The following is a 24,175-nucleotide window of genomic DNA, read 5'->3' on the forward strand; positions in this document are numbered from 1 at the left end:
CCGTCTGCATCCGTTATGAATGGATCAGGTTGTAACGAGATTTTTGTATAACTTACCAGTAAAATCTCTTTCTCGCTCTTTCCTTGGGGGACACAGAAGACCTTGGGTATAGCTCATCTCCATAGGAGGCGTGACACTAAGTGAAGACTGTTAAGCCCCTCCTCCACAGCTATACCCTCAGCCTGGAGAGAGAGACTGCCAGTTGCGTGTCCAAGCAGTGAGAAAAGGCAAAGTCCAACAAGGAACCAACAAGCCAACTACCCAACGGGTAACACAAACTCGGAAACCGTGTAGAGAAAAACAATGAATGGGTGGGTGCTGTGTCCCCCAAGGAAAGAGCGAGAAAGAGATTTTACTGGTAAGTTATACAAAAATCTCGTTTTCTCGCCCAGTCTCCTTGGGGGACACAGAAGACCTTGGGACGTTCAAAAGCAGTCCAAAAGGGGAGGGACCACAGCTCCAAGGCGAAGCACCCGAAGGCATCAAGGAACCGCCGCCTGCAGACCCAGGCGGACCAAGGCAGCATACGCAGAAGCCAGAGTATGCACCCTGTAGAACTCTGTAAAGCGTGCAAGGAAGACCTGTGGCCGCCTTGCTCAAATGCATGGCCGAAGCCCAAAGCCTCCGGCCCAGGAGGCACCGACCGCTCTGGTGAAATGAACGGTGACAGCAAAGGCAGAATCCTGCCCTCGGTGCGGTAACCTCAGTAATAGCCAATCTGATAAAGCGGAGGAAAACCACCCTGGAGTCCATCAACTCTAAGCGCGGACCTCCAGGAAACCCAAGAGACCGAACGTCGACAAGAGTCGGAGATCTCCAAGTAAAACCGGCAAGGCCCAAACAACGTCCAAATCGGTGAAGTGTTGAAGCGAAAGGCAACACCACCTTCAGAAGGAAGGAACGGGATGTAGAAACAGCCCTGTCCTGGGAAAAGACAGAAGGCTCAGAACAAAAAGGGGCCATTCAGGCACCCGTCAGAGACACGACTGATACGGAAACACAACCGTACAGGACAGGCAGGGTAGAGAGAACTTCTGTAACGGCTCCAAGGAAAAGATTGGAGCGCCGAGAGCTCAGTATGTAGTTCCCAGGGCGGTACCGAAGGACAGTACAGAGGAACCAAAGAGCCATTTCGAGTAAGAAGGTCTTGACAGGCCCAGAGGGCCGGGGAACGCTGGAAGAGGAAGAACAGCGCTGACACTTGACACCTCAAGTAAAGGAATCCCAGTCCCAGGTCCAGGCCCGACTGGAAAAAAGACAGAACCATGGGGAGAGAAAAAGTCAGAGTGGGGAATGCACAGCTTCCCACAGAACCCCAGACAAAAAAACCATAAGTCTTACGACAGATCCTGGACGAAATACAGCCAGGAGCGGACAGTAGCGAACCCGCTGGAGTCGCCTGGCAAGCGGGCGAAAACCCAATGTGATCAGGCGCAGACCAGTAACACGGGCAGAAGTCGACAAAACTGGTCCCGTCGGCCCCCGAGCAACGTTGTCCCGTATCCACCCGAGTGGGGGAGCAGAAGGACAGACGGAACGGAACCAAAGGGTCCGCCCAGTATCCGCCAGATGCCAGGACAAGACAGGCTAAAGTCCATGCTGATGTAGCCATGTTCTACAGTCCCGGTGTGGGAGATCAAAGGACAATCTGGACCGAAAGGTAGTCCCCCCAAGTTACCGAGAAGGTAAGTCTACAGCAGGACCATTGTCTTAGAATGGACCACGCAATCTGCACTCAGCGGGAGGACAGAACGCGGTAGACTCGGTAAATAGGCACAGCTAATACAGCCAGTGTGAACAAGGGAGACAGTACGAGGCCAAAAGGAACACCGGAACCATCCACATGAACAACCATGCTCTCCCCAGAGGGGAGGACAGTGAAGGAACAACCTCTGAAGTCTGGCGGGACAGAAGCCACATCGGAGTGATCTGTACCGAGCGGGAGCCAAACAGAGCCGGCGAGATAAGGTAGTCGAGACAGAGGCCGGCATAACCCCCTCCAACCGAACGGAGGAGTGGGCAACAGGGAAGCCATAGGACAGCTCAAAAGCAGAACCCTGCTACACTGTGAGATGCCCGGTTCACCGCCTCGCAGAAGGCGAATACCCTGAAGAACCCAAGGTGGAGGTCCTCCGACCTGGGTAATCGAGCACCCAAGCGAATTTGGGTGACCTTCCCGAGAAAAGCGGCCCGCACCTGGTAGCAGATCAGACTGAAGCGTAGAGGCGCCAAGAGGAAGGACTCATACCACACTACATCCGAAGAGGAGGAAATTGCAGCAGGCAAGGGAACCGCAGTCCTGCCAGAGCCAACGAAGAATTCGAGGGGCGCTCCAGACAACAGCACTCTCGACCATGTGACCACTAGCGCAGGGAAACAATACCGCAGAAGGACGAATGGGCACGCATCTAGGAACCACGAACACTCCCTGGGATGAAGGGCCAACTAAATGAATGAGTACCACCCAGCTCCGTGCAGCAGAGAGCAAGTAGAGCCCGTCCGGGTCAGGTGGACAGAATTAACTCCTTAGAGACGAGTGCAAGGCTTGCGGCAAGCATCGTATCCCAAGAAAACAAAAGTATGCCGCAGGAAGCAGATGAGGCATACGTACGAGCAGCCCGTAAGCAGTGAGAAGGCCAACCCACCTACAGGAGGAGAAGGCATACACGGCCCAAACAACGCACAAGAACGTCCGCTCACTGCAAAAAGGTTAATTCAGCGAAAAAGGGGGCTCGCCACAGAGTGCCACAGCATGTACGTAATTGCAAAGTGCAACCTGCAAGGGAGTTATGCACAAGCCTAGTATAGCATGCGATGGAACGCAAGCAGTCCACCCCGAAAGGGGGGAAATTGTATCTGGCAAACTGCAGTCGGCAAGAGTGCAAAGGCCGGTCCCAAAAGGGAGTGATGCCTAAGGCCGTACCTACTTCAGAGAAGCAGGACATACCCTATAATCCAGCAGGAACGCAGGAGGTCCACCTAGTGAAAGGGGAACATGCACAGGGTTATCCTAGCATTAAGTGAGTGTGCAATAATACACCCAACACTGACTTAGCGAGAGTGCAACTACTCTGCCAATGAAGGGGGACATGTACAAGTCCAGCACAGCCATACAAGGACAGCCGTGAATCTCATGAGCGTGCCAAATTCTGCCCATGGAATGTGGGGTGGTCACGCACAAGGCCAGCACCGTATCCAATGGGAGTGCAAGCGTTCCACCCATGTTAGAGGGCCATGCTCATGGCCAGCAAGGTATCCGGTGAGAGTGTAGCATGCCGCCCAGAAAAAAAGGGGGGGTAATGCACATGGCCAGCATCTCATCCAGGGAGAGTGCGTGCACCCGCCATGTATGGGAGTCATACACATGGCCAGCAACGTACTGGTGAGAGACAAACACAGTCAGTGAGAATGTGTGTATGTCACCTGAGGAAGGAAGGCATGCCCATGGCAGGCAGCGAATCCAGCGAGAGTGCGTACACCGCCCACGGAAGAGGGGTCATGCATATGGCCGACAGCGGATCCAGCGAGAGTGCAAGCACCCCGCCATGTATGGGGTACATGCACATGGCCAGTAACGTACCTGCGAGAAAACAACCACAGACAGAGGGATGAATGTATGCTGCCTGAGTCATGCCTATGGCCGGCAGCGAAACCAGTGAGAGTGCAGCATAGTAACATAGTACATAAGTACATCATAGCCCATCAGAGAGAGTGCAGCGTTCCGCCTATGGAAGGGGGTCGTGCACATAGCCAGTACCGTATCCGGTGAGAGTGCAGTATTCCGCCTAAAAAGGGGGGTCATGCACATGATCGGCAACTAATCCAGTGAGAGCGCTGCGTTCCGCCCATGGAAGGGGGTCACGCACATGGCCGGCAGTGAATCCAGTGAGAGTGCAGCGTTCCGCCTAGAGAAGGGGGTCGTGCACATGGCCGGCAGCAAATCCATAGAGAGTGCAGCATTCCGCCTATGGAAGGGGGTCGTGCACATGGTCAGCACCGTATCCGGTGAAGGTGCAGTATTCCGCCTAAAAGGGGGTCATGCACATGGCCAGCCGGCAGCCAGGGAGAGTGCAGTATCCCGCCTAGGAGGGGGGGATGCACATGGCAGGCACCATAACTGGAGAGATGATGAATGCTGCCTACGGAAGGGCCGCATGCACTTGGCCGGCGCCGTATCCTGGAAGAGGGCAGGAAAACCGCCTAAAAGGGGAAATGCCCTAGCAGCGACGCAGGTTGGGAGCGCAACACTATGCCGCCTGTGGAAAGAGGGCATGCAGACATGCAGCACTACTGATGAGGCTGCAGCGTCCTGCGCAGTCCAAAAGAAATCTGTTATTATATATATATATATATATATATATATATATATATATATATATATATATATATATATATATATTATTTCTTTTTTTTTTTTTTTTTTTTAAAACACAGCCTCCATATAGGGGCACAGTAGTCAGGAAAAAGGAAAAAGGGGGGCCAGCCATACAGGCCCATTGGGATCCGGCCTGTACCCAAAGGGTTAACATGGATCCGGCCTGGAGGGCGGCGCTGCGATCCCCTGGGGGCGGAGGAACCTCCCGGCGGGAAGAATTCGCGCCTGGAGAAGTTCCCGCCCCCTCCACCAGAGGCTGGAATTTTGCGGCCTAGTAGGCCGTGAAGCCGGGGTCTAAATTTTGCGGCGCCCGGTATGTACCGCCGGGACATGAGGCGGAGCGGCGCATCAAACCGGCCGCGGGTGCCCACCCCGCGGGCCGGTCGGAATTGCGGCCCAGCAGGCCGCGAAGCCTGGGCCAAAATTTGCGGAGCCCCACCGACCGGCACCGACGGTCGGCCGGGGCCTGCTGGGCCTAGAAGTCAAGCCCAAAGCCGGCCGCGGGAGCCCACCCCGCCGGCCGGAAGAGTCAGGGGCCCAGAATGGCGGCTTGCCGGCCGCGGGAGCCCACCCCGCCGGCCGGAAGAGTCAGGGGCCCAGAATGGTGGCTTGCCGGCCGCGGGAGCCCACCCCGCCGGCCGGAAGAGTCAGGGGCTCGGAATGGCGGCTTGCCGGCCGCGGGAGCCCACCCCGCCGGCCGGAAAAGTCAGGGACCCGGAATGGCGGCCTAGCAGGCCGCGGAGCCTGGGCTAAGATTTTTGCGGCGCCCGGCCGCACCGGAATACCAATGTCGGCCGGAGGCGAGGCCTGACTCCAAAGCAGTCAGGAGCCTCAGGCCTGGAGCAACACTCCGGTAGGAGATGTACCGGGTGCCTGTGCTGATAGAGAAATAAACTATGTTGCCGCTTCTGTAGCTGGCTGTGGAGACAGCCACTGGCTGCATGTCTATGGGGGCCCAGCATAGATCCAGCAGGGGACTAGAGGCCCAGTATGGGGGTCAGGCACGCAGGAGACCAGGGTGGGGGGGTGGGGGACGTAGGGCTGGAGAAGCCTCTCTCTTACCACAGCCGTCTTCACCCTCGGTCCATTCCAGCAGGGTCGCCCCTTCAGCTACTGGCACCGTAGTGGCAGGACGCTGGAAGAGGGACTTGGCGTGCGGGCGACCCTTGCGCTGGCGGGATGTAGGGGAGCTGGGCTGCCCTGATCCACCTTGTCTTCTGTGGGGGAGGCAGCAGTGCGGGTGACCGGCACTGGCGCAGCTCAACCCCGGGAGAAACAGAGAGGTCTAGTGCGTCTCTGTTATCCCTGATGATCTGGAACAAAAAGAAAAGAAAAAAGTAAAAATCTAAAATTTAAACAAGGAGAAACCAGCCCTGCAGAGCAGGGAGTGTCTTGCCTCCTTGGACACTAAGCAAAAACTGGCAGTCTCTCTCTCTCTCTCCAGGCTGAGGGTATAGCTGTGGAGGAGGGGCTTAACAGTCTTCACTTAGTGTCACGCCTCCTATGGAGATGAGCTATACCCAAGGTCTTCTGTGTCCCCCAAGGAAACTGGGCGAGAAATTATCTTTAACATAACAATGACGGATCCGTCATGAACTCCACTGAAAGTCAAAAGGAGGACGGATCAGTTTTCTATTGTGTCAGAGAAAACGGATGCGTCCCCATTGATTTGCATTGTGGGTCATGATAGATCCGTCTTGGTCCGCATCCCATGAGGGTAAGAAAACCGCAGCATGCTCTCCTGTATGAGAACGCAACCAAAATGGAACGGAGCATTCTGTTCAGTTACGTTTTGTCCCCATTGACAATTAATGGGGACTAAACAGGAGCATTTTTTTTCCGGTATTGAGACCTTATGACGGATCTCAATACCGGAAAACAGAAACACTAGTGTGAAAGTAGCCTAAGCCAGTTCTATTTTACACTAGCTTTGAAAAGTCTTCCCCTATATGGTATGAATTAAATATATGGTGTTCATACACAAACTCATCCACCACTTTTTGCCTTATTAATGAACACCTTCCACCAAGCCACTTTTCCACTTACAAAACATCCCAGCCGAGAACCACTGCATGCTTCCATTTTCATGTTATATCACTCAGTACGTCAAATCAGAACTGGCACAACGTACAAATGCAATATGGGCAACAAGAAGGCATGAGCTCATGCCCACGAACATATTTTCTTTCCGTGTCCGTTCCATTTTATTTTTTAATTTTTTGTGGCCCTTATGCGGAACCATTCACTTCAATGTGTCTACAAAAAAATAGAAATGACTGTGTGTGCATTGCGTCTCCATATGTCCATTCTCCAAAAAAAACAAAAAAAATATGTTCTATTATTTTCCGCATAACGGACAAGAATAGGACTGTTCTATTAGGGGCCAGATCTGTGTGTTGCAGACCACAATACACATACGGTCGTGTGCATGAGCCCTAACACAGATGGAGATGAGGACCGAAACATTGATGCTACCAAGCTGCTCCCCTCCAGTCACCACACGACCTACACAGCTGTGCCATGGTGTAACGCTCAGCGAGTCTGCATTTCATTACCTCTTTGAGGGCTGGGTGCATCCATATCCAAAGCTGTCTCTTATCACATGCCATTTCTGAAACATTTCGGGGCTTCCATATGAAGGTGATGTGACCTAGCGCCTCCCCTGGGTATTTATCAGCTCTGTAGAGAACTAGGGAGCCCTGTCGCTTCCCAGATATACATGGGGCGGCCATAAATGTTGGACCTGGGCAAAAAAAAAAAAAGATCAGAAATCAGACTTCTAGTAGTAAGGTTACTAAAGCTTAATTTACACCACATTTAGAATTAACGCTCAGTAGGATCATCCCTCCGAATGTACACAACTGAACGCCAATACAGTTACATATGTCTACCACTAGACTAAGGGCACGTCAGTGTATAAGTCACGGTTTTTCCTCAAGGCGTGTCCCAACAGTGCAACCCAGAAAGCGTGTAAGTCGAACCCAGTTGGACCTGATCCCAAGTTGTGTTCACTACTGAAAAGGCCACAACTCATGACATTTTTAATACCATTTCTACACATCAAGTATAAGAACATCAATTCAGAGGACAAAAGGATGGTTGAAAGCTAATTAATACCTGCATCTACACTGCAAAGCCTTGACAGTGCCAACAAGAGATCTTCTTCTTTTCCCAATAGCTCCACACAACAGTAGTAAGTCAGGTCCTAGAAAATCAGAGCAGAATTGTCATACAAAATATTGGTCACCATAGCACCGAGTTGGTTTAATTCCATTTCCTTTTTGCTGAAAACAAAGTCTTCGAAAAGAAGGGAGATTATTTGGGTGGACAACCCTTGCTGATCTGTACATGCTCCAACAAGGGACACTCAATAGGTTAATCTCCAATGATGAGGAGCTCTGCTACCGCTAGCACAGAGTTGCATCGGTGCTAGGACAGAACACCATGCCACTTCCGCTGTTCCAGTGGGTCACAGGGATGACCGCTATGTTTGGCCAGGCGGCAGCTCACAAGGGGCCGAGTGGAGAAGACAGGAGACAAGGTTGGTGGCACTTCTCTACCACAGCAGTTTATGCTAGCCACCTCTAGAGTTAAAAGCAGACATGCCATTGGCAAATCGAGGACTGGTAGCCTATCCAAGGAATACTCCTGCAATATTTGAGCCCTTTAAAAAAATAAATCTAACAAGCTTGGTAAATGTAAATTGGTAATGAGGTTCTTCAGGTTTCTAGCACTCACTTTAGTTTTAACACATAGGCGACAATGTGAAAGAGCCATCAGTTCATTGTAACCAACACAGCAAGGCCAGACTAAGTGAGCTTATAAAATTATCACCTGAAGTAGACAATGAGTAGACATGGCCCGGTAACATGCTCTGTAGCTCTTCATCGTAGGTCGGTGTGCCAAGCAGTACCCCCATTTCTTCAGCATGTGGTAACGCTTAGCATGCCATATGTGGGTCTCCAGCCAGATGTTCTTCCTCTGCCTTCGGTTAAACTCGAGCTGAAGATTGCCGTGGCGTCTCCGTGCCTTCCGACATTTGCTTTTGGACTGTTCTTTCTTCTGGTGCATGGTTTTCTCCATCTAAGTACAGATAAGTGTAAGAATCTTTAAAGTGGTTGTCCAGCTTTATTAAGTGATGGTCTCTCCCACCTGATCAGCGGGGGTTCGACACCCTGCATGGTCTATCCTGAGGATAAGCCATCACTTAGTAAACACTGGACAACCACTTAAATATTTGGAAGCAACACAAATTATACTAGCCAAGCGTAAGTTCACACATTGCAGAAATGATCCAATATATGTGAATGGTGGTTAACAGTAGCCAAGAGATATATTGTTGCCAAAATATTCTATAGGCTGCAAGGTCAACCATAACAAATGCAAAATTTAAGAACATAAAATGTCTAAACATACCTCTTTTTTAGCAATTTCACGTAATCTTCTAGGCAACCGCTTAATGTTGTGCCCCATGGCTCGTCTGCGCATGTGTCTGGGTAAAGACTGAAACACCAGGGAGTTGGAAGATTTCTGAGAGACGGCCCTCACCATGGCGTTTATTTCTGCAGCTCGGGCCTGTGCAAACATTGATGCTGGAGAAGAACGAACACATGACAGACGTGCCAAATTATAGTAACTCAATACAGTGATTATACGGTCCATTTTCCGAGACTTGCATACAGATGACCTATGCTCTGGATAGGTTATCGGTATCTGATCAGGGGAGGGGGTGTCAGACACCCGGAACCCCCGCCGATCAGCCTGTGAGTGCCGCAGCCTTCTCCCTGCTCACCAAGCACAGTGCCATACATTGTATCGCGGTTGGGCTTGGTATTGCAGCTCAGCCCCATTCACTTCAATGGGGCTGAACTGTGCGGAGACCATGTGACCAATGAACGTGACGTCACATGGCCTTCAGAAAGCTGAGAGAAGGCCGCAGCGCTACAGCGAGCACTGGTGCCTTCTCAAACAGCTGATCGGTGGGGGTCCTGTGTGTCGGACCACCACCAATCAGATACTGATGACCTATCCAGAGGGTAGGTCATCAGTATAGATGCCTTTAATGACATTCACCTTTAATTTTCAATCATTTTAAACTTGCGAACAACTACAAAAGCAATGTGATGGCAGAATATAAAACCACACACTGTATCTATGCATAGTAGAAAAGAAACACACACAGCATGCACTTACCTGTCACATATTTTGGAATTGGCTGAGACTCGCTGGGTGCTCCCCTTCCTCTACCACCCCTAGAGTGGAAGTGTGACTGGTGGGCACCCCTATGCTGCTGCCCAGAGGAGCCAGGGCTAGTGCCTACAAAAAGTAACAAGAATTAACAATGGGTCCATCTGTGTAATCAGCCGCATTGTTGGCCGAGTAAAAGTTATGACGGTGCAATTAAAAAACTAAATAAAAGAACATTCACTTCACCAGTACCCCGCTGACCTTTCTGATACTGTCCGGGCCCCCCAATGTTCTCTGTTGTCTCTCAACATGCAGGAAATGTCCACTCAGCCTATCACTGGCTGAGGCAGCGGACATTTCACTGGTATCGACCACAAAGCATAGAAAGCAGCAGGAGATCCTGGCAGCGTCAGAACGGAAGTGGTGGAGGATTGGCGAGATTGGCGATAACCATGTGTGACAGAGAGGTTGTGTCTGGGAAAACAGATATTTTCCTCCCAGCATGTGCTGCTGGGTTGATTTACAGCCAGGTGAGGTCAAATACCGGACTTTAAATGCTGGTTGTCCTTAAATAGGCAGCTGGGCTCAGAAGCCATGTCTCTGTGTTGGGATCTGAGAGGCTTGTGTCTGGATGAAGACTTGCTACCTGTTTGGCATAAAAAAAGGTTGGTGCTGCTATGAGGACTCAGAGGCAGAATTGCTGCATGGTGTGAATTACCACCAACACCGCAAGGTGACTTTTTGTTTGATTAGGACTGCTTGTTTTGTCACTTGCCTAAAGTGTGAATAAAACACTGAACTGTTTGATCCAAAGAACTTGTTCTTGCCTCTATACTGCGTCCGCTAATTCATTAGCTGCAAGTACTAGCTTCAAGTACTACATTAAGTACTAGTAAAGAGATATTGCAGGAGACAAGAAGAGATTCCAGAGATACTGCAAGAGATTGGCTTAGAGTCTCCAACTGGCTCATCTGTGTTGTTTTTGCTGATCATTGCTTGAGAAGAGGTAAAGGAATTCGGTCAGCTGTTTGCTATTGTGCGTTTGCTAATGAGCCTATCTCACTAAGGTGTTACATTTGTTGCTGGGGGAGGAGTTTGGAAAGGAGTGTGTGTATATATAGAGACAGACTCATTAGCTGGCCTAATTCATTAGCTGCAAGTACTACATTAAGTACTAGTAAAGAGATATTGCAGGAGATAGTCAGGAGGTAGGCTGGAAGGTGGAAACAATACAAAAAAAAAAAAGGTAAGATTTGTTTGATTTAAAGTTACAAATTTATTTTTATTTTTTTATTTTTTTCTCCTCTTTAAAATGGCAGACTTGGTTCAGTGCAGGAATTGTTGTGCATTTATTTCATGTTCCACTCTTTGGAGATTCGGATACTGTCAGATCTGTAGACAGTTCTCCTTACTGCAGCAGGAATTTGCATTTTTGAAAGCTGAAATATTTAAATTATCTGTTAAACAAACTCCAGCTAGGACCGCTGCAATGCCACTGCCACAGAGGACCCCCAGAAATGGCAGATGGGTTACTGTAGGTTCTGGAAGACTTAGAGTGGTGGATAGAAGACATGTCCCACAGTCGGTGGTTCTCCATAATTCATTTGCAGCACTCTCAGAATGTAAGGACAACATGGATATGGACTCAAGCACAGAGGGTGAGAAACCATCGACTCCTATGTCTAATGTATGCAACAAAAAAGATAAAGTGAAGTCTCAAAGGAAGCAGCTGTTGCTGGGTGATTCAATCATAAGAAGTGTGGAGCTTAAAGAAAATGGTTTTGTGAGATGTCTCCCTGGGGCAACTGCTAGAAGAGATAGAAGACGTATTATTAATATTGTTAAGCAAGCAAAGCAGGAAGGGGACGTGGATGTTCTTGTCCATCTAGGGACAAATGACCTGGCTTGCAATGAAGTGTCAGAGGTGAAAAAATCTTTTATCACACTTGGTAATGACGTACAGGATTTTGCATCCACCATTTCATTTTCTGAAGTTCTGCCTGTGCATAATGTTCAGAATGATAGGCAGAGGCGCATAAAGGAGTTCAACATATGGCTTGGTAAATGGTGTCAAGAGCAAGGATTTGGCTTTGTTTCTCATGATAGCTCTATTTGGAATAGAAAGGAACTGTACAAAAAAGATGGCTTGCATCTTTCTCTCAAAGGAACAAATGTACTTAGTGAACAACTCCAAGAATTTGCGAAAGAGTATTTAAACTAGTAAGGGGGGGCAAAAGAGTGAAAATAAAAGAGTCCAATTGCCCCCCGGAACAATGCCAGAACAGGTCAGAAGCACAGAGGTTAAGAAATGATAAGCTCAGAGTCCTGTCTACAAATGCTCGCAGTTTAGGTAAAAAAATCAATGAACTTGGGTCAATAATGGCATCTGAGAATGTAGATTTAGTGGCTGTTACGGAGACATGGTTTAATGAAAGAAATGACTGGGACATAACCATACCAGGGTACTCTTTATACAGAAGAGACAGAGAAGGCAAGAAAGGAGGAGGAGTGGCCCTGTATGTGAAAGATAGCATTAAATCTAACCTAATACAAGTTGGTGAGGCCAACATAGAGTCAGTTTGGGTTACGTTGCAGTTTGCTAACCATGCAGTAACTCGTGTAGGTGTGATATATAGACCACCTGGTCAAGTTAAAGAACTAGATGATCTACTAGTTGAAGAAATAGCTAAAATGACAATGAAAGGAGAAGTTATCATTATGGGAGATTTCAATCTTCCAGATATAAACTGGAAAACCAAAATAGCAAGTTCTACCAGGAGTACAGATATTCAAAATTCCCTACTGGGGTTATCTCTACAACAAGTGGTTGAGGAGCCAACCCGGAGGGAGGCCATTTTGGATTTGGTATTCACAAACGGGGATTCGGTATATGATGTCATTGTAGGCGAAACCTTGGGATCTAGTGATCACCAGTCAGTGTGGTTTAATATAAGAACTGTGAAAGAGTCCCACCACACAAAAACAAAAGTTTTAGATTTTAGAAAAACAGACTTTTCAAAAATGAAATTAGTCATAAATGAGTCCTTATCAGACTGGAACGGATTACATGGAGTCCAGGAGAAATGGGACTACTTAAAAGGTGCATTATTGAAGGCAACAGAAAATTGCATTAGACTTGTCAGTAAAAGCAAAAAAAGGAAGAGACCACTGTGGTACTCAGCAGAAGTGGCCCAAATCATTAAAAATAAAAAGCTAGCATTTTGTAATTATAAAAAAACCCAGAGCAATGAAGATAAGGAAATCTACAAGATTAGGCAGAGAGAGGCTAAGCAAGTTATAAGAACTTCTAAAGCGCAGGCAGAAGAAAAACTAGCTCAGTCTATGAAAAAAGGGGATAAGACATTCTTCAGATATACAAATGAAAAAAGGAAATTAAAACAAGGAATAACTAAATTAAAAACAAAGGACGGAAGGTATGTAGAAGAGAATAAAGGGCTAGCCGACTGCCTTAATGAATACTTCTGTTCAGTTTTTACAAAAGAAAAAGGAGAAGGACCTCCACTAGAAAGAATGACTAATAAATCGTTTGATGCATGTATCTTTACAGAGGAAGATGTTCTAAGTTTGCTGTCTAAGGTGAAGACAAATAAGTCACAGGGGCCTGATGAGATACACCCAAAATTATTAAAAGAGCTTAGTGGTGAGCTGGCAAAACCGTTAACAGATTTATTTAACCAATCATTAGTAACAGGAGTCGTCCCGGAAGATTGGAAATTGGCAAATGTCGTGCCCATTCACAAGAAAGGTAGTAGGGAGGAATCGAGCAACTATAGACCAGTGAGTCTGACATCAATAGTAGGCAAATTAATGGAAACCCTATTAAAGGATAGGATTGTGGAACATCTAAAATCCCATGGATTGCAAGATGAAAAACAACATGGGTTTACTTCAGGGAGATCATGTCAAACAAATCTTATAGATTTTTTTGACTGGGTGAATAAAATAATAGACGGTGGAGGTGCAGTAGACATCGCATATCTAGATTTTAGTAAGGCTTTTGACACTGTCCCACATAGAAGACTTATCAATAAACTGCAGTCATTGAGCATGGACTCCCATATTGTTGAGTGGATTAGGCAGTGGCTGAGTGACAGACAACAGAGGGTTGTAGTCAATGGAGAACATTCAAAACAAGGTCATGTTACCAGTGGGGTTCCACAGGGATCTGTACTGGGACCGATTTTGTTTAATATCTTCATAAGTGATATTGCAAAAGGCCTCGCTGGTAAGGTTTGTCTTTTTGCTGATGACACAAAGATAGGTAACAGGGTTGATGTTCCTGGAGGGAAACGCCAAATGGAAAAGGATTTAGGAAAACTAGAAGAATGGTCAGAACTCTGGAAACTGAAATTTAATGTGGATAAGTGCAAGATAATGCACCTGGGGCGTAAAAACCCAAGGGCAGAATATAGAATATTTGACACAGTCCTGACCTCAGTATCTGAGGAAAGGGATTTAGGAGTAATTATTTCAGAAGACTTAAAGGTGGGAAGACAATGTAATAGAGCAGCACGAAATGCCAGCAGAATGCTTGGATGTATAGGGAGAGGTATAAGCAGTAGAAAGAGTGAAGTGCTTATGCCGCTGTACAGAACACTGGTGAGACCTCACTTGGAGTATTGTGCGCAGTACTGGAGGCCATATCTCCAGAAGGATATAGATACTCTTAGAGTTGTTGCGATACCAAATTTTTGATTCGGTTTCGATACCATGAAAAAGTATTGCGATACTCGATACCATTCGATACCACGCGAAAAAAATAAACAAAAAAAGCCACGTGCATTCCTCATTTTTAAAAATGGCGAATCGCGCAGTTTTTATTTTATTTTTTCTGTTCCGGCATTCACCACCTAGATTTTTTTTTTATATTTTAATAGTTTGGACTTTTCTGACGTGGCGATGTAATATGTTTATTTATATATTTTATATGTGAAATTGGGAAAAGGGGGGTGATTTATACTTCATATTTTAGTGTTTGTTTTTTTTCACTTTTTATTTAATAACTATTTCCCCCCTTAGGGGCGAGAACCTGGGATCTTTCATCCCTTTTCCTATTCACCCTGATAGATCTCTATCAGGGTGAATAGGACTCCACACTGTCCCTGCTGCTCTGTGCTTTGTGCACACAGCATCAGGGATGTTACCATGGCAACCAGGGCTTCTGTAGCGTCCTGGCTGCCATGGTAACCGATCGGAGCCCCAGGCTTACACAGCTGGGGCTCCGATCAGAAGCTGCCACTGCACCACCAATGAGGGGGAGTGGAGAGGTCCCTGTGGCCACTGCCACCAATGATTTTAATACTAGAGGGTTGAGAGGGGCCGGCGCACTGTGCCACCAATGATTTTAATGGGATGGGGGGATTGAGGGGGGGGGGGCACACTGCACCACCAATGATTTTGGACCACCGCTGATCGCAGCTCCCTGTCAGGGGCAGGGTGCCGGCAATGCGATTCTGCTGCCGGCACCCGCCTCCTGTATGTGTTAAAGACTGACTACTGTATATGAGTCCAGACTTTCACTATTAGGCCACACAGAGCGGCGCCCAGCGATGTCTCAGCACTCACCATTTAGTCCTGGGCGCCGCTCCGTTCGCCCGCAGTGCCTAGGGTTGCCACCTTTTCTTCAAGCCAAACCCGAACAGAAGGGAGGGAGGGCCCTTTCCAGGCCCCACCCATGTCCCACCTCCAACCACGCCCATGCCCCGCCTCCAACCACGCCCATGTCCCACCTCCACCCCTGATTGCTGTCGCACCGCAATCGTTACGCCCCTGATCCCACGCCTGCGCCGTACTGTTTAGTATTCGACGCAGACGCAGGATTTACGGGACGAAGAGGAGAACTCGGACGTCAATCAACTAAACATGGGCGTGCCACTGCCAAAGGTGAATGGACGGAGCCTCTAGGTGCTGCAGCAACGCCCTCATAGCACCTAGAGGCTCATTAGCATATCATGTCTTTATTTTAAAGGGCTTCTGTCACCCCACTAAAGTGATTTTTTTTTTTGGGGCTAGTTAAATTAGTTATATTGCGATATATGAAAATATAATGGTGTTACTTACTTTGATCCAGCAGTTTATTAAAAAAATGAAGTTTTATAATATGTAAATTCGGTCTCTACCAGCAAGTAGGGCGGCTACTTGCTGGTAGCTGCTGCAGAAATCTGCCCCCTCGTCGTGTTGATTGACAGGGCCAGCCGGCATTTCAAAAATCGCGCGCCTGTGTGGATTCGGCGCAGGCGCTCTGAGATGAGGAGGCTCGTCTCCTCAGAACTCCCTCAGTGCGCCTGCGCCGATGACGTCTTCTATTTTGGTGATGTCATCGGCGCAAGCGCACTGAGGGAGTTCTGAGGAGACGAGCCTCCTCATCTCAGAGCGCCTGCGCCGAATCAACACAGGCGCGCGATTTTTGAAATGCCGGCTGGCCCTGTCAATCAACACGAGGAGGGGGCGGATTTCTGCAGCAGCTACCAGCAAGTAGCCGCCCTACTTGCTGGTAGAGACCGAATTTACATATGATAAAACTTCATTTTTTGAATAAACTGCTGGATCAAAGTAAGTAACACCATTATATTTTCATATATCGCAATATAACTAATTTAACTGGCCCCAAAAAAAAACAACACTTTAGTGGGGTGACAGAAGCCCTTTAAGAGAACGGCAGCAGGCAGGGAGTTATAAAACACACTGTTATGCACTGCTGACATCAGCCCATCGCTAATGTCAATCAGCTACATAACATAAATGTTTTTTCTGATTGACAGATTCAGAAACCTGAGGCTGTTTAAACACTGTTACAAACATGATTCAAATGTTTTATATTTATACCTTTTTAGAAGTAAAGTAAGTGATTACCTAGTGTCACAGTCAGACTCAGTCTTGGTCATGTTGAAAAACTAGCAGGGCACAGCGGGCACAGTCTGGGCTGGGCACTAGTTGGGCAGGCTGCTGGAGCCTGGAGCTGCTGGAAGAATGATTTCAAATCTCCCTCCCTGCCTCTCTCTCTGATGTCACTTCCTGTGGACTTGACTTAGTTCCTTATCAGAGAGAAGGAGGGAGGGACTGAGAGGCAGAGGAGGAGCGAGGAGACTGGAGACTACTAAACAGTGAGTGAGCTGCTGCGGCTGCGCTGCCTGCCTGGCAGCCGCATCACTGTAGTGATTGTAGACTGGAGGAGGAGGGGGACTGGGGGAGGGAGCGCTCCGCTCAGCTGATCATCAGTGACAGTGCAGTGCACTCAGACAGCAGCAGCTTAAATATGCGATCGGACGGACTCCACACTGACTGTCTGCAGTTTCAATGAATAGAATAGAATAATCCTGTGTCCGGGTCTAAGAAAGGCTTGTACCCGGGCACAGGATTGCAAACCCGGACTGTCCGGGTCAATCCCGGACGGGTGGCAACCCTAGCAGTGCCCCATTACTGTCTCCTCTCCTGCTCCACATGCTGCTGATTACTATCGGAGCGATGGGAGGAGACATCAGCTTCACTAGTGGGCGTTCCTTCTCCCTGGCTGTAGCGCTGTCCAATCGCAGCGCAGGGAAAAGGAACGCCCACTAGTGAAGCTGATGTCTCCTCCCATCGCTCCGATAGTAATCCTATCATTGGTGGCGCAGTGCGCCCGCCCCTCCTCCACCCCCTCTCTTCTCATTGCCGCCCCTCCTCCACCCCCTCTCTTCTCATTGCCGCCCCTCCTCCACCCCCTCTCTTCTCATTGCCGCCCCTCCTCCGCCCCTCTCTTCTCATTGGTGGCAGCGGCAGCAGCACAGGGGGAGGGAGGACAGCTTCCTTCTCCCCGTGCTGCTGAGAGAGAACATGAGCGCGCCGATAGCAGCGCGCTCATGTTCAGAGATACTAGACTGCGCAGCAGCGCAGCCCAGTATCGAAAAAACGGAAATCCCGGTATCGTATCGATACCGGGACAAAAGTATCGATTGGGTATCGAAATTTCGATACCCGCAACAACCCTAGATACTCTAGAGAGAGTTCAGAGAAGAGCTACTAAACTAGTACATGGATTGCAGGATAAAACTTACCAGGAAAGGTTAAAGGACCTTAATATGTATAGCTTGGAAGAAAGAAGAGACAGAGGGGATATGATAGAAACTTTTAAATACATAAAGGGAATCAACTCGGTAAAGGAAGAGAGCATATTTAAAAGAAGAAAAACTACCACAAGAGGACACAGTTTTAAATTAGAGGGGCAAAGGTTTAAAAGTAATATAAGGAAGTATTACTTTACTGAGAGAGTAGTGGATGCATGGAATAGCCTTCCTGCAGAAGTGGTAGCTGCAAATACAGTGAAGGGGTTTAAGCATGCATGGGATAGGCATAAGGCCATCCTTTATATAAGATAGGGCCGGGGGCTATCCATAGTATTCAGTATATTGGGCAGACTAGATGGGCCAAATGGTTCTTATCTGCCGACACATTCTATGTTTCTATGTTTCTATGTCTACCGGAGCAAAACCCCTGGCCTGGTTTAAAAGTCATTTTTACTTGCTGGACCAATGGCATATTATAATAGAGACGTTTGGGTCAGCAGTCCCGGGCCCAGACCCATAGCACTATAACACATTCTCATACGATATGTATACACAGCGCTACTGCTGCGATAATAACAGCCGGGGCCGAGTGGAAGGAGCGAGAGTGAGGAGGGAGGGACCGGTGTCACTGCACACCTCCTCCAATCTCTTTCAAGCAGAGAATTCCTGCCATGCACCGGCTTGGGGACGCGCAGGGCTGGGTCTGTGCGAAGGCTCTCAGTCAGGCAGAGCAGCCGCCGCCATCCTCAATTTTGGGTAGAGTGAGCCAAAGCTCCAGCGGGTGTCTCTAAAGGTACTTTCACACTAGCGTTTTTCTTTTCCGGCGCTGAGTTCCGCCCTAGGGGCTCAAATCCGGAAAAGAACTGATCAATTTTATCCCCATGCATTCTGAATGGAGAGCAATCCGTTCAGGATGCATCAGGATGTCTTCAGTTCAGTATTTTTGACTGATCAGGCTTTTCAGAAAACCGTAGCATGCAGTATTTTTACCTCCGGCTAAAAATCCTGAACACTTTGACTGAACGCCGGATCCGGTCTTTTTCCCATTGACTTGCATTAACGCCGGATCCGGCGCCGTGTGTTCAGTCAGACCGGATCCGGCTTTTGCATGTTAAACCCGAAAAATGTGAAAAAAAAAGTTAAAGTCCATAAATGGCGGATCCGTTTTTCCCAATGCATTTTTTAATTGTGATCAAAATCCTGATCAGGATTCAAATGTAATCCGTTTTCACACGTTTTTCCGGATACGGCGGGCAGTTCCGGTGTCGGAATTGAACGCCGTATTTAAACAACGCTAGTGTGAAAGTAGCCTTTTCGATTACTAATCCAGTGTGTGTGTGTTCTTATGCTGGGCACCTGGGAAGAGAGGGACAAAATCTCACCTTTCATTTTTCAGATGTCCTTTGTAAAAAGAAAGAGGAATCCGATTGGTTACTATAGGTAACCAAGTCAGTTTTCCTTTACGGCAGTTTTGATAAATCTCCTCTAATATTTAAAAAAACTAATTTAATATAATTGCTTTTTGGATGTCTATCTCCTATTGTTTAATAAAGGGTCAAAGTTAGCAAAGAATTTCATGTTGTATAGTTATTTTAAATATTTACTACCAGCAGAAGGACCCGGTTTAGCACGAGTATATTTCATCCATTTCATTTAATGTTTGAGTGTGTCGTTAAGAAACAGTATCCTCCATAACAGTGACCTCTACAGCACCCCGTCCCTTTTAACGGTGAACTCCACAGTCCCCCACCCCTTAACACTGACCCCCCCCCCCCCCCACAGTGCCCCGCCACTTTAAAATGGGACCTCCACAGCAGCCCATCCCCTTAACTTTGACCTTCACAGCACCCCACTCCCTTGACAGTGACCTCCACAGCGCCCTGCCTCTTTAATGCTAGGGCTACACGACGACATTTTGTCGCACCAATTATTATAATGATAGGCTATGGTGTTGCACTGCGACATGTGATATACTGCGACACGACAGCTGCAAAAAATCCATCTGAGATGGGATTTTTCTGCGACTGTCATGTCGTAGCATGTCACATGTCGCAGTGCAACACCATAGCCTATCATTATAAAAATTGTCGTGCGACACATGTTGTCGTGTAGCCCTAGCCTAAAGCTGACCTACAGCAGTGAAGAAAAATGGCTGGGTTGTTATGGAAACCTGAAGTAAAACTGTGTGTATGTGGGGACTAAGGGCCTGCGAGCTTCTATTGGCTGATAAAGGACATGTGACCATGTGTATGGCAGTTGGCATATGAAGAGAAAGACTCGCAGGCTTGTATTGGCTAATGGAGGTCATTTTTTGGGAATATCTCAGGAACGGTACGTCCTAGAGAGCTGTGACCCCCACAAGATTTATTTCCAGGTAGCAAGGCATGTGTATACCAAGTTTCGTTGAAATCGATGGTTGTGTTTTTGAGTGATCGCGGAACATACATGCACATTATATATATAAAAATAACTATGGGGCAGAACACAGAAGGAGGGGGGTGGCCTATGATAAATAGAAAGGGGCCCAAGTTCGGTAAACAGCCTCGGGCCTATGATGCACTTAATCCGCCCCTGGGCTGGACACCCTAGGTAAAAAGAAGTACTCAACTTCCCAATCCTCCTACATTCCACTGTCACCATGCCTTTTGTTTCCAAATGAATTGGTAAAGCCACGTCCGTGTAATGCAGAGTAAGGGTACTTTATCACTTGCGTTATTCTTTTCCGGCATAGAGTTCTGTCCTAGGGGCTCAATACTGGAAAAGAACTGATCAGTTTTATCCTAAAGCATTCTGAATAGAGAGTAATCCGTTCAGGATGTCTTCAGTGCGGTCATTTTGACTGATCAGGCAAAAGAGAAAACCGTAGCATGCTACGGTTTTATCTCCGGCGAAAAAAAAAGAAGTGAAGACTTGCCTGAATCCCGGATCCGGCATTCAAAATACTGGAATGCCGGATCCGTCCTTTCGGTCTGCGCATGTGCAGACCGAAAAAAAGTGAAAAACGTAAATGCCGGATGACACCGGAAAGATGGATCCAGCATTTCAATGCATTTTTAAAGACTGATCAGTCTTACTAATGCCATCACTTGGCATACGTTTTGCCGGATCCGGCAGGCAGTTCCAGCAACGGAACTGCTTGCCGGATCGCTCTGCCGCAAGTGTGAAAGTAGCCTTACCCCTGCGGCCAATTGCCACACTCCCCTGTGACCTTATGTACACACTGATGCCAATAGAAGTAATGTCGCCTTAATGAAACATCACTGGAAGGTGATCGGCCTCTGCAATCATATTACGGGACATAGGCACAATTTCAAAAGCAAAGAATACCTGGACTGGGCAGGCCGTGGAGGTGCAGGAAGCCGCCATGGCAAAGTAAGGCAACTTATATTTTAAAGAAGAGCTGCCTCCTCTCCGGACGTGTCCATTTCTGTAACTGCTTGCATTCCCCATGTAATAACAATTCTGGAGCATCTATTCTTTATTATTCCTGCTAGAAGGTATGAATGAGTTACTAGCTGTTTGCAATGAAGGTCTAGATGGTAGTAACCAGTTGGTGGGGGGAGGTCCCTGCACAGACAAACTGGAAGCACTGACTGGATATGGTCAGACTGTGCAGGGACACACCCAGAGCTGGTAACACCTATCTGGACCTTTATTTCAAACTGCTAGCAATTCATTCAGAACTTCTAGAAGGAATAATAAAGGAATGGCACATCATAGAGTCATAAGAATAGATGCAGGTAGTTGACAAATGAGACCTGTCAGGAGAGGCGGCAGAGCCTCTTTAGGCCATAGTTGCATAGATGGGAAAATCGCTTTAAACTGTTTATGACCCTTTGTGTCACAAGAGATACCGGTACTTATTTACCACTGTATGGTTGATAGGAGCCGCGTCCTCCATGGTGGGGGGGAGCTCCATGACTCTGCTCTAGGCTCACATTAGCGGGCTGATTTCGCATCCGTTTTGCATATTTCTTTTCTTTTGCCGTAGACATGATTTTATTCATTGGATGGCATCCTGCAGATAAAACAGTCACACAGCGAACGTTTACTGGACAGAAACTGTGATTAAAACACAAGATCTTAATAAGGCTGGGATTCACACAGACAGCAGTGAAAAAGGAGAGTGGATCCACTCCCCTAGACTGGTTGTGATCTCCCACCTGACCCCACATGGGTCACAGAGAGATACTACTGCAAGCAGAGTGGCATATTTGCAGTGGGATCACTACTGGCACTGTACAGCTGTCATGCCAGGGTTGGTGCCCAGCATTCAGTAGCATATTACCACCCCATGTTGGCTCAGGAGGGAGACTGCAACTGGAGGTTCACTTTAAAAGGGCATCTGTCAGCAGATTTGTACCCATGACACTGGCTGACTTGTTACATGTGCGCTTGGCAGCTGAAGGCATCTGTGTTGTTCCCATGTTCATATGTGCCCGCATTGCTGAGAAAAATTATGTTTTATTATATGCAAATGAGTCTCTAGGAGCAACAGGGGCGTTACCTTTACTCTTAGAGGTTCAGCTCTCTTTGCAACTGCCGCGCCTTCTCCACTTTGAATGACAGGACCAGGTAGTGCAAATCAAAGTGCAGAGGGTGCTCCAGTTGCAGAGAGAGCAGAGACTCTAGGTGTACCGGCAACGCCTCTGTTGCTCCTAGACACTAATTTGCATATATTAAAACTAGGGTTGCAGCTATCGACTATTTTTGTAATAGAATATTCTATCGATTAATTGGGCACTCTAATAACAACCCCCCCCCGCGTGCCACCAGCTTGCCCCACCACAGTGCCACCAGCTTGCCCCACCCCCAAGCCATGTCCTCCGCTCCAGTGAAATAAAACACTTATCTCTCCTGTAACCCGGGCTGCCTTGAGACGCTTGAGCACTCGGGGCAGGAGGGGAATGGGGGGGGGGAACAGGTACAGAAGGTTGAACTGAGACCAAGGCAGAACTAGGGCGTCTACCGCGAAAGCCTGAGGGTCTCTGGACCGCGCGACATAGCGCGGGATCCTGTGGTTGAGACATGACGCGAAAAGATCCACGTCCGGAGTTCCCCATCGGTGACAAAGTTGGAGGAACACCTCTGGGTGAAGAGACCATTCGCCCGGGTCGACTAGCTGACGACTGAGGAAGTCTGCCGCCCAATTGTCGACCCCGGGAATGTGTACCGCGGAGAGGACGGGAACGTGGGTCTCCGCCCAGCGCAGGATATGGGAGGCTTCCTGCAAAGCCATCACGCTCCTGGTGCCCCCTTGGTGGTTCAGATAAGCCACGGCGGTGGAATTGTCTGTTTGAACCCGGACCGGGAGACCGCGAAGACGTGGGGTCCAGTGAGACAGTGCCAGGAAAATTGCCCTGAGCTCGAGCACATTTATCTGCAGGGAGGACTCCTGAGCAGACCAAAGACCCTGGACTGTGAGAGAGTCGAGGACCGCTCCCCAACCCGAGAGGCTGGCGTCCGTCGTGATCACCCGCCAACTGGGGGGAAGAAAGGAACGGCCCAGGGACACCGTCCGAGGAAGCAGCCACCAGGAAAGGTCCTGGCAAAGCTGGAGAGGGAGACGAACCAGGCGATCGAGACCTGCCTGGGACTTGTCCCACCTGGATAGGAGAAACAACTGAAGGTCCCGGGAGTGGAATTGGGAATAGGGAATGGCTTCGAAGGTAGGCACCATCCTCCCCAGGACGCGCATACACGTCCTGATAGTCAGGGTGGACGGGCCGCGGAGAAGCGTCACCCCCGCCTGAAGGGAGGCAATCTTCTCTGGGGGGAGAAACACCCGCCCGAGGCGAGTGTCGAAAATCATGCCAGGAAGGGCATCCTCTGCCATGGGACGAGGGAGGACTAGGAGTGGTTGACAAGCCACCCGAACTGGGCAAGAGCTGAGAGGGTGATGTGCAGGCTGGACAGGTTGTCCTCCAACGACGGGGCCCGAATCAGAAGATCGTCCAGGTAAGGTACCAAGGCGACCCCCCTGGCACGTAGAAGGGCCATGAGAGGCGCCAACACCTTGGTGAAGACCCTCGGAGCAGAGGCCAGGCCGAAGGGCAGTGCTACGAATTGGAAATGAAGAGAACCTACCGCGAAGCGAAGGAACCTTTGGTGGGAGGGGGCAATGGGGACGTGGAGATAGGCGTCCTGAATTTCGATGGACGACAGGAACTCGTCCGACTCCAAGGAGGCGATCACCGACCGGAGGGATTCCATACGAAAGTGACGGACCCGGACAAAGTGATTCAGCGCCTTCAGGTCCAGGATAGGACGGAGCGAACCGTCCTTTTTGGGAACCGTGAACAGATTCGAATAGAACCCCCGAAAGCGTTCTGATTCTGGAACCGGAACGATGACCCCTGGAGAGTGAAGGGAACGAATGGCCTATAAAAAAATCTTCTGCCCCGGAGGGGGACCTGGGGGGCGACGTCAGGAAGAACCGTCTGGGCGGAAGATCGGAAAATTCGATCCTGTATCCGGAGGAGACTACCTCCAGAACCCAAGCGTCTTCTACACTTGCTTGCCAGACGTCCTGAAAGGAGAGCAGACGCCC

At 48.7% G+C, this 24,175-nt stretch overlaps 1 protein-coding gene across 4 annotated transcripts in view; it reads right to left on the reverse strand.

The window, feature by feature from the left end:
- The window catches only part of POP1 (POP1 homolog, ribonuclease P/MRP subunit), a 56,168-nt gene that overhangs the window by 28,480 nt on the left and 3,513 nt on the right, over positions 1-24,175 (reverse strand). For 3 of the 4 annotated variants that reach the window (XM_040432843.1, XM_040432845.1, XM_040432844.1), the window contains exons 2-7: positions 21,494-21,643; positions 9,569-9,691; positions 8,792-8,967; positions 8,210-8,458; positions 7,493-7,580; positions 6,931-7,118 (exon numbers count right to left, since the gene is read on the reverse strand). In XM_040432843.1, coding sequence (XP_040288777.1) covers positions 6,931-7,118; positions 7,493-7,580; positions 8,210-8,458; positions 8,792-8,967; positions 9,569-9,691; positions 21,494-21,632 — 963 coding nt within the window. In that variant the 5' untranslated portion in view covers positions 21,633-21,643. Of the gene's footprint in view, positions 1-6,930; positions 7,119-7,492; positions 7,581-8,209; positions 8,459-8,791; positions 8,968-9,568; positions 9,692-19,007; positions 19,053-21,493; positions 21,644-24,175 lie in introns of those variants that run through there. The other variant, XM_040432846.1, reaches the window with a different exon arrangement.

Source organism: Bufo bufo, chromosome 5 (genome assembly GCF_905171765.1).
Source record: "Bufo bufo chromosome 5, aBufBuf1.1, whole genome shotgun sequence".
In the NCBI taxonomy this organism is placed as follows: domain Eukaryota; kingdom Metazoa; phylum Chordata; class Amphibia; order Anura; family Bufonidae; genus Bufo; species Bufo bufo.